Raw genomic sequence first — 11,332 nt, 5'->3', positions numbered from 1 at the left:
TATAGGCTCGACAATCCGCTATTAAAAATTTGATGAATTCTCAACAGAAAATTGACACTCCGGTCAAAGAACATATGCTTAAGCTTATGAGATTCTTTGCGGAAGCAGAGGACAATTGGGCTGAACTAGAAGTGAACACGCAAATTGAAATAGTGTTCATGTAATATCCCTAAACCGGGTCTAGTAGTTTTGGGTATATTTTTCAGGTTTCAAGTGTGAAATTAAGGATTTATGGGGTTTTTGGTAATTTTTAATTTAATTTAGGAGGTTAATTTTATCTAAAATTGATTAAACAATAATCCAAAAAAATAAAAATATTTGTGGAAAATTAATTTTAAAGTAATTAAATAATTATAAGTGAAAATAATTAATCTGGGTCGAAAAAGAATTTTAAAATAATTTTTATTGGGGGTTAATTTGAGTTAAATTTAAATATTAATTAAATTGGGTTTAATTGTAAAACAAGGCAAATTTTAGAGTATTTTTTATAGCAAATAAACATTAAAATTCAAAATTTTTAAGGAAATGATCAAATTGGAAAGTAAGGGAAATGTGGGAATAACTATTAGGCAAATTCTCCAATTTTAAATTTTGGTGGGTTGTTTCAGTTTTAAACACAATGCATCTAGTCTAATTTTCACACCAATTACATCAAGTTAGAGAGCTATAAAATTTGTTTTCTTTGCATGGTTTTAAAGACCTATCGTTAGAGAATAGATCCAACCATTTTTCTTCTCAAAATACTCTCTCAATTCATCCGAAATTATTCTCAAAAGTAGCAAAAAATATTCTGAAATTTCTCAAAATTCTTGAATCAAGATTTTCAATCAAAGGATTTAGATCGAATCAAAGGTGAATATTATTTTTAAACTTATTTTATAATGATTAGAAACAATTTTACGTGATTTGAGAGTCAATTAAATGATTTTTTTATCAATGTCATCTTCTTCAAAAGCTTAAGGTGTTTTAATGGTGGATCTTAAATTTTGAGAGGAAATCCACAAATCAATGGATTTTTCAACTCAAAATGGATATATTAAAAAGTTTTTTGTCTTATTTATCAAGATTAAAAATGATTTATGAGGTAATTTGAATAAATCTGAATTTCATCATCTTCATGAATCGATTTTTCAGATTTTTTGTGAAATTGATTTAAATGTGAAATTGTTGCTTAGTTTATGTGTAATTGGTTTAGTATTGATGTTTGGAAGTGATTAGGAGGGCTAGAGAGATCGATTTTGTGAGGAATCAAGTTTTCGACTTGATATTACAAATCCAATAAAGTATCTTTGTGAGTGAATTTTGATTAGTATAGTTAATTATAATTTGTGTTTATCATAGCATTGGAAAGGTGGTAATGTTACTTTACCTCTGTTGAAGCTCCGAATCTTGAAGAGGACCGAGATAACCAGAATTGAAGCTTGAAATTGCCTAGTTGATCACTTGTTGTGGTAGAAAAAAATTGTATAGTGAGTGTTTCTAAGGGTGATTTGGTAAATTGACCCTCAATTGTGTTTAATTGGAAGCTTAATTAATGATTTCAATTAATTAATTATGGCTGAATGATTGATTTTGCAAGATTGATATTAAGTGTGCAAAAATTGAATTTGTATTGAAAAATGGTAAGTAAGTTTTTGGGTGGTGTTGTGCTATTTAATTAGATTAATTTTAAGGGTGATTTTAAGCATGCGTACTAAAATTTTTTACCATGATATGTTGGTGTTACATTTGGTAATTGAATATAGGAGATTGGCAAATGAATTGCTTGATTTAATTGGATACTTAAATGGCTACAATTTATACATAATTATTTTGTCACATTAAATTGAGCACAATAATGACTGATTTGTATGCTATGTTTGACTAAATATATCAGTAACATGCATGGCGGATCCATTGAATATAGTTGGCATGCCATAAGATTTGTGGGTACTCACCTTTACTTGTGACATTGTGAGCATACGGCTCTAGGTGGATTGATTTGTTGGAGTAGATAAGGGACTGTTGAGCATGAGTCTCCACTCAATGGGTTATTTGAGGCACTATAAGGGAGTGCATACTTCAGCTTGCTCAACTCAATGGACTGTATTTGATATTTGTGAGAATTCAAAGATCCATTTATTTGATGTATGATCACCCGATTAAACCATGAGAAGTGTATGCCAATATATATATTCATGTGTGATTGTTACTATATCAATTGATGATTGAATGCCATGAATAAATGGTTTTTGGTATTGAAAATGCTTATGAAAAAATTTAATTGACATGTTTCATTATTTTGCCTAATAATTGGTGATTGATTAGTGGTGAATTAAGCATGAATTGGATGTTAATTTATTTGTCGTTCTTATTAACATTCACTAAGGTTTTTAAAGCTCACACCCTCACGTTTGTGCAAATAATTATCAAGTTTGAGGAGCTGAGGAGTCAAGCAAGTGAGTTCCAAGAGATTTAGGATTGGTAGAGACTTTATTATGCATTTTAGAGATTAATCGGGCATTGTGGAACTCCCGAGAATTAGTTCGATTTTGGTTGTAATGGGACTTTAGATATTGAACATTTATTTTGGATGGTTTTATAATAATTTTGAGTCATGTTTGAGTTTAATTATTGATTAATTTACAGTGTATTGTTGCTTGATAACACAGTGTGTGAAGCATGAAATTTATACTAAAGATTGTTTAAATGAAGCTTCCATGGAGTGGTTTACTAGCGACTAAGGTACACCACTTGTTTGATTTATTCGGTGTTTGTTATGCATGAAATTTATTGCCTAATTCTATTTAATTGAGGCTTAATTGATGTCAATAATTTCAATTGAAGGAGTATATATATGTATGTTAATTAATTGTAGTTAAATTAGGTTTAATTGGCCATTAAAATATGCCAAATCAGGTTTTAAAATGAGTTTTTCGCAAAAATAAGTGCGGTGCTTTTCACACGAGCGTGAGCCTGTTTACATGGGCATGTGCGTAAGTGACACGGGCATGTGGGAACTGGAGCTATCACTCACATGCGTGTAAGATTTCCACACGGGCGTGTGTGATCTGCCAAAAATTTTTCACGACACGAACACGATCATTTAATGACACACAGTTTGGGGGACACGGCCGTGTGGACTTTTGAGGGTCTGAATTTTTGTCTTTTTAAATTGGTATTCTAATTTGTTTAAGTTACGATTTAGTCTTGAAAATTGGTTAGACTAATTAAAGCCCTAGATGATAAGGAAACTTGGTAAAATTTTAGGATTAGTCTCGTAATGGGTAAAATTTGATAGAAACACACTTAAATTTTAATTCAGAATAGATCCTGATAGTTTGTATTTGTTACAATTTAGTTCATAATAGTAAAATTTGAATTATACATAGCAAACGAGCTCAATTTAGGCTGAAATTTTTAGGCTCGTATAATTTTAACTAAAAGCAGGTTAGTAAACATTTAGATCTATAATCGAGTTAGTTTTTCCTTAGGTGGTAAAATAATGAAAATGCCCTTAAGTTAAATTACTTAGGAAAAGTTTAAAATTAGCTCATAATTTGCTTCTGCGTTAATAAATAATTAATATCCAGATAAGAATTGAGGTGTTGTGGTCGTTAGTCAGAGAGTCACTTAGATGGCTAATGTAACGCTTCGAATTCGGGTCGATCCCTTCTGGTCAGGTTTGGGGTGTCACAGTTCAAATTATTAACCAAGGAGTTTGTTAGTTTTTAGGTCAGCTTACAACTTGGGGATCAAGATGCTTACCTTGACTAAGCTCATGAAGGAATTAAAATCCTATGAGTTGATCTTGAATGGTGGTAAGCTAGTTCAGGAGAAACCTGAGGCAAACTTAGCTGTGGGCCCTTCATCCTCTAAGGGGAAACAGAAAGCTAAGGGAAAGAAAAAACTGACTAAGTCATCGGTTCTACCTCGTGTGGATTGAAAGAAGGCTAAGAAGTCAAAAGATCCTAAAAATATCAAATATTTCTTCTGCAACAAGAAAGGGCATTCAAATCAAACTGCAATGAGTATTTGGGTTACCTAGCTGCAAAGGGAAAAGGTATGAAACTCTTTGTGGTTGAAGCTTGTTTAGTGGAAGAATCAATTGACAATTAGGTTATTGATTCTGGAGCCACTAACCATGTGTGTGTTTTTTACAGGGGTTCATCGAAACGAAAAGTTTGCGTGACAGAAGCCTCTCATTGCGAACCGAAGATGGGAGCTATGTTTCAACCGAAACAGTGAGAGAAGTTATTTTACACTTTGATAATTTTAAAAATATTATTTTAAAGAACATGTTTAATGTACCTCATTTTAAGAGTAATTTAATTTTTATAGCATGTTTATTTTATGATGGTTATACTGTGACATTCAATAAAGGGATTGCTATTCACAAAAATCGTTTTTTAATCTGTAATGGATGGATGGAAAACAATCTCTACTTTATAAAACCAAATAACTACTCGATGCTTCAAACTGAAATAGTGAATAAAAGCTTAAAACTTCTCACTCTAATGAGGGGTACCTATGGCATTTAAGACTTCGTCATATTAACCAAGAAAGAATCATTAGACTCGTGAAAGATGGTCTCTTAAGTATGCTTAAGGAAGATAGTCTTCCACAATGCGGATCTTGCTTGGAAGGTAAAATGGCAAAGAGTTCTTTTAATGCAAAAGGTACAAGGGCCAACCAACATTTAGAACTTGTGCACATTGATGTATGTGGTCCCATGAGCATCAGTCTGATTGCTATTTGTTGACGAGATTCAAATATATAACTAATTGTTGTTCTTAAAATTACTTCATCGAAATAAACGTGTACAAAGAATTGATTTTCCATCTTCAATACTAAATTTGTAAAAATAATTAAATTTGTCAATAATTATTTGAAAAACAAGATTTTTCTATAAAAAATATAACATAATAAAATTAATTATTGTACTAACCTTACAATTCTTTCTTTCTTTTCTCCTTTTCTATAATTTTTTTTCCTTTCTTCTTATCGGTTAGTTGCTACAACCCTTTAAAAAAACACAAAAATTTGATATATATATAGGGGTCTGGTGCCGCCTGACAACGCTCCTTCAACCTTGGTGCTGCCAACAATGCCCTTCCAACCGTGATGCCGCCTAACATTCCCCCTCCAAGACTAACCCCTAAACTGTATAATTCCTTGTATTTACCTAGTATAGGTGTGATATATCGGTGCCCTCGTATTGAATGGCACCAATAATAAAATATTAGTTTTTTTCAAAGTTATTATAGCCTAATGATGGCCTTGTGATGGGGACAAAAAAATGGGTGGTGTTGCCAAATAATTTGATAGCCCTACTATTTAAGTTATTAAATTATTTTTTGTATTATTCAGATAAAAAATCTTTTTAAGAAAAAAATTTAAATTAAAATTTTAATAGAAATGATTAATGTTATTAAGTATTTCAATGAAGAGAATTTACAATAGATTGATTAAATCCAAAATGTTATCATGCTAGAAAGATCAGCCATAATTAAACTATTTTTGGAAGAATGAGTCAAAGCATATTTGTTCTGCCAATAGGATAGGAGGGATGAAACTCAAGCATGGTCTGGACAAGTTTGACAAAAGGGGAAAGAATTGTATGAAACAGTGACGCCACGTCATCTGTATCTATTTTCACTAGTTTTATGCCATATCATTACTCTTATCCTGAATTTCAGGATTTTATCCTGAAAAAAATCAAATCCAAATTAAAATACTGAAATTCAGGATAAAATCCTGAAATTCAAGATAAGAATACTGATGTGGCATAAAACTATAGGAAAGGGATACAAATAACGTGGCGTCACTGTTTCATACAATTCTTTCTCTTGACAAAAGATAGGGTCACATATTCCGTGACTGAATCCATTAACCTACTAACATACGGAAAGATTTCAAACAGAAAAAATATTTATGTAAACATGGATTTTTATAACCACGTATATATTTATTCTTTTAATTTGAGTATAATAGTGATAATTTTAGGATTGGATCCAACAACTCATCAATAAAGATTAAAACTTTATGTTAAGTTGAAAGAGGAAAAATGTAATATCAATATATTAAGATTTTTAAGGCATAGTAGAAGAAAAGAATTATTGGATTCTCATATAATTAATCAGATATTATGATCATCTAATGAAAGCAATACAAAGAGACAGACAAAAAACCGTTAACCTTACTTTCGGTAATCATGAAATCATCAAAAGGACAAATGAGGCTGTAAATCGAAAGAAATTTTTTTTTTTGTCTTTCTGTGTCTGTCTCTCTGTTTCATGTGTCGTTTGCGTACTTTAGTGACAGTCACGAATCGCCGTTTCATGCTCTGTTAAAGTTTATAACTTTAATCATTATAACCACCACTATCTCTACCTTTGTTTGATTTTCATCTTTTTCTTTAATTTCTTTCCACCCATTTTTCTCAATCATTAAATACATCAGAAACGTGGATTCAGCAATTTGAAGTTAAAAACAGGTTTTTCTTCGGAAGAAGAGCTGCATTTTGAAGTATTTCAATATATAATCCATATAATAAACGAAAACTAAAACCCCAATAAAAAAGAAAAATAGTAGATACTGATGAAAGAAATGAAAAAGGGAAGCATGCGAGGGATTGCTCATGAGTGTTTCTTTAAGGCTCCATCAACATAGCTTGCATGTGAAAGCTCTGTTAACCATTCAAACGTTCTATTACGTGACAAAGCTTGCTTTCCTTTCCTTTTCTTCTTTGTCTTCAATTCTTGCAGCAGCTTTTTCTTGTCTTCCATGGCGGCATTGTCCTTGCTACTTTTGGTTATAATTACGTTGTTCAATGGAACTGTTTCAATTGCATCTACTGAACATTTACATCCACTGAATGACCCTATTCTCTTTCCCAGGGACCCTTTGTTCGAATCCTGCGGATTTTTCACTACTTCACCACTTTTGTTAACAATCTTGCTGCTGCTGCTGTTCTTGGTGCTTGAACTGCTGTTACTGCTATTACAACTGCTGTTTCTACTCACAGAATTTTTGTTGCCATTGTTGTTGTTGTTGCTACGGACTTTCAAGTCTTTTAATTCGAGCTCTGGTGCTCGAACTAAGCCTAACCTGAAAAAATCCCACATCGATGATGATTTCTGGGTTCGGCTGCTGACATTGATGGGCCGAGTTCTGGACGATCTTATATGGGGTTTGGGACTTGGATGTGTGTTGAAGTTGTTTCTGATTTTCATTGGCTTTGAAATGGAACTGAATGTTCTTGGTGCAACTGTGATGGAATTACAGCTGCTGCTTCTGCTGCTGCTGCTGCTACTGGCACTTGTGAACCTACTCAATGAACCATGGTCCATGGACTCTGACCTCGACAAGCACCGGCTAGTGTTGAGGCTATCTTGACGGCACCACCCTGTGAGCCCACTATCTGAACTAACTGAGAGGCGCACGGGTAGAATTTGGCCTTGAAAGAACACTTCATCAGCAGCACACATTTCTAGTTCGGTTGAAAGAGAGCCACACAATGAACCAAAGTTGAAATCTTCATCTGTTTTAAGTGCTTGGGGTTCCTCGCCATCTTCCTCGTTCTTTGTCTGGGTTCGCTCCTCTTCTTTAGTCAAATTGACCGGCAGATCACACAATGACAATGCTTCATCTTCCTCAGCTTCCCATTTCCCATCATCCTCACAGATAATCTCAGAACATCCCATGGCTTCAAAGTTCAAACAAACTGAAACTTTTTTGTAATTCAGAAACACTGTTAGGGAAGCAACAAGGGGTGCAGAAAAAGTGGGTTTTCTATACAGCAGAAACTAGACAAATTTGAATTTTATAGAGAGAGAGAGAGAGAAAGGGAAATAGGGAGACAAGTGGAATATAAAGCAAAAGCTACTGCAAAAGGAAGAATAAAGAAACAAATGGAAAATGCAGAAGTCAGTGCAGGCGGAGCAAACCCGCGGGGGGGGGGGGTGTTTCTTGTTTGTGAATGAAGCATAGGAGGCTCTATCAGGCCGGTCATTACCCAATAGCCATTAGTCAAGCTACTAATATTTATGGACTCTCACTTTCACCAAAACAATTGTGGTGGAGGCCAAAGGAGGTTCAATTTTCTTTTATGCCCTTGTGGGGCTAAAACCTAAAGAATAAAAGCTACAAGACAAGACAATCTAGGACTAGGCATGCAAGATTTATATAATTTTACACAAACATCGACTTTGGAGCATGAAAATTGGAAAGAAAATCTATAAAAAAAAAAGAAAGAAAGAAAAAGGAATGCTAATTCACTGTGTTAACCAATGATAGAAATTCTCTTTTGTTTGCAGCAAAAAAGAAAAAGGGAGGGGGGGAGGGGGTATAGGATACCATCTATGGCATTTACATTCTTTTGGGTATATTCAATAAAAGAAAATATACAACTGTTGATGATGGCATTTACATTCTTGAGATGGAGACTAATGGAGACTAGAGACAGATGGGTTGGTGCTATTTTTATTATACATAAAAAAGAAAAAAGAAAAGAAATATGGGCGTTTAAAACTTTTAATGTATAGAGAAGGTGAGCATGGTTTTTGGTTAAGGGACAGATTGTGATTTATGTGGTGCAAATTAGAGCTTTAAATATTTGAATCTTTATGGCCACGGGGAGACCTATTGGGGTTTTCTTTATTTTTATTTTTTAAAGAAAAATCTTTGTTCTAGAAAGGTATTTTAGCCTTTTGCTGATGAAAGCAGGAAAGGAGTGAGTTGGTTGTATAGATAAAGTTATATTGTAACAGCCTAGAGTAAAAAAAGAAAAAAAATCAAATTAAAAAAAATCCTTATTTTCATTTCTTAGCTATTAACTCTTTTTATAAGAAAAATCTGTAGATTAAGTTCATGTACCACTTAAAATATAGTATTTTAGATTGAAAAAGTAATGGCCAAAGTTACTTGAGTGGCATTCACAATAGCCAACAGAAACAAATCTGATTGTTTGGGTTTTTGTTGTGAAAAAAACAGGGCCAAGTAACATGTTCTGTTTAAATTTCCAGTGAGTTTAAAAATTGGCTTTTCAATTTCGTTTATTTCAATCTAGAAATAAGTAAATAACCCTTAAATCTCCAATTCTTTACTAAATCAATTTTGTTTTATTTGTTGCAGATACACTTAGGTATGACTTTTATATATATATATTATCAATTGATTATAATTAGACATATAACCTTTGATAAGATATCTTAAATGATACAACCAGTAAAAACAATTGGATTTAAAAATTTTGAGATAATAATTTTGAGTTTCAGGTTGAGACCTTTAATTTATATTTTTTTTTTCTTTTTACACTCAACACTTTTGTTGTTTCTTATTTTATGAAAAACAAATTACGTATTAAAGTATGTCTCATTTTTTTTCTCTAAAAATTCGTCTAATATTATTTTAGATACATAAACTATTACGTATTATTATTTTAAATAAAACAAACTTTTTGAAAAAAAAATAACTATGTCTTAACTCAATTAGTACGAGCATTGTTACCAATATAAGAGGACATGGGTTCGAGTGTGCTGACTATAAGCTCAACAACTTAACATTGATAGTACTGAGATTGAAGTTGATGCTATTTTTGTAATTCATTTTATGAAAACTACTTTTAGTCATAATTTATTATTGTCTCATTTAATTGATAAGTGTAAGACGTTAATCAGTTCTATGAGTTCTAACTCTATGTTGTATGCCTTTCGCAAAGGGAACAAATGAGCATTGTTCAAGTCTACCTAGTTGTTTAACCTTGGTGTGTTTTATAATTCATCGTAACCTTGGTGCGTTGGGAAGTAATCTTCAGCCAATGGTGGAGCGTGGTGGAGATCCAGGGGGGACATGGTCCCCCAAAATGGTAAATTTTTAATTAAGTAGTTTATAATTTATAGTAATTGTAAAATTATACTTTAGTCTTTAAAAAGGATAAAAATTTGATTTAACTCTTGAAAATTATAAAGATATATGCTATTAAAATGATGAAATTGTATTTTTACTATTGTAAAAATATATAATTTAATTCCGCCCAAAAAAAATTCAAGCTCCATCATTGTCTTCGGCCTTGCTCTTCCTCTGATGTTTTTTCTTTTAATGATTTACTTTGAGCATGTTCATGTAAATCGTTTACTGTTAGACGATGCTCATGGGCATGTTATGTATCGGGCTTTAATCTAGTAGGTCAATAATGTTTGTTTCCTTTTTAACCAAAAAAAATTGAAAGTTTAAATATGATCTAAGTCGCTATATATTTTGGGCATTTGAATTTAGTCTTTCTATTTTTATTTTGAAGAATTTGGCCTTTCTCTTTCTCAAATTGAAAAATTCAAACCTATTTTTTAGAACCATTAAAGTTCACTAGTGTAACATTTTTAAATAAAAATATCACTTGATAGTGATGTAATAAAAAATAATATTAAAAATACTTTGTGAAGTTTTTTTTTCTTAAAAACATCCAATTGAACTCGTCATGATCAAATAAACTTTTTTTGTTAAAATAATGATCTTAAAAAAATGAGGTCAACTTATAATTGAAATAGTTCACATCAACTATTTAGATTAACTAATTACATTATAAAAGTAAAAGGACCAAATTAAGTAAAAAAATTAAAGTATATAGATTCAATCCAAGTTTCAATATAGTATTATATGTCAAAAAAGACAAACCAAAATGTGCCAGTCTTTGATACTTTGGCATTCAAATTATTATAACTACATAGCATTTTAATAAAAAAGTTAACGATATTAACTGTTTGAACTAATTAATTAGATAATAGAAATATAAAAATTAAATTATATTAGAAATTAAAGTATAAACATTAAATCTCAAATTTAATAATAACAAAGTGACTAAAACTAAAATTTTAACACTTTCAAAAAAAATTACACATGTCAACAAAAGTAACAACCTCCTTTTAGGTGAATGTATTTGAGAGGTCCATTTATTATAGGGGCCTTATCAAATTAGTCCCTTTATTATTAAATTGATCATTTTAGTTCTTGTGTTATTAAAAAGAATCAAATAAGGCCAAATTAGAATATAGCCTTTACTGTTTAAAAAATATCATTTACTTTAAAACAGAGCAATATTTTTTAAAATTTTTATAGTTTCTGTAAATGAAATATTTTATTTGAAATTAAACTGCAAATAAAAAAATATTTTTTGTACAATAAATGTTAACTTCATTACAATTTTAACTTATTCAATTTTTAATAATATAAAAACTAAATTGATTTATTCAATAAAAAATAATTTGATACAGCCCTGTAATACACGTAGATAATTTAACCCTCCTTTTTTATATACTTAAAATAGATTCCAAGCCAAAATAAAAAAAAAAAATCA

General features: G+C 31.2%; 1 protein-coding gene across 1 annotated transcript; it reads right to left on the bottom strand.

Moving 5' to 3' along the window:
- Positions 1 to 6,496: 6,496 nt before the first annotated feature.
- On the bottom strand, positions 6,497 to 8,227 carry LOC107900088 (probable serine/threonine-protein kinase DDB_G0272254). Its single transcript, XM_016825799.2, has one exon. The coding sequence runs from the start codon at positions 7,683 to 7,685 to the stop codon at positions 6,618 to 6,620; it is 1,068 nt and encodes a 355-aa protein (XP_016681288.2). The 5' UTR covers positions 7,686 to 8,227; the 3' UTR covers positions 6,497 to 6,617.
- Between the last annotated feature and the right edge of the window lie 3,105 nt (positions 8,228 to 11,332).

This window comes from Gossypium hirsutum, chromosome A11 (assembly GCF_007990345.1).
Source record: "Gossypium hirsutum isolate 1008001.06 chromosome A11, Gossypium_hirsutum_v2.1, whole genome shotgun sequence".
NCBI lineage: Eukaryota > Viridiplantae > Streptophyta > Magnoliopsida > Malvales > Malvaceae > Gossypium > Gossypium hirsutum.
Note: the sequence above shows the minus strand (reverse complement) of the source record. Positions and strands in the feature narration are given on the sequence as shown.

Coding starts and splice junctions, on each gene's coding strand:
- LOC107900088 (XM_016825799.2), bottom strand. CDS start 7,685: ATGGGATGTTCTGAGATTATCTGTGAGGATGATGGGAAATGGGAAGCT.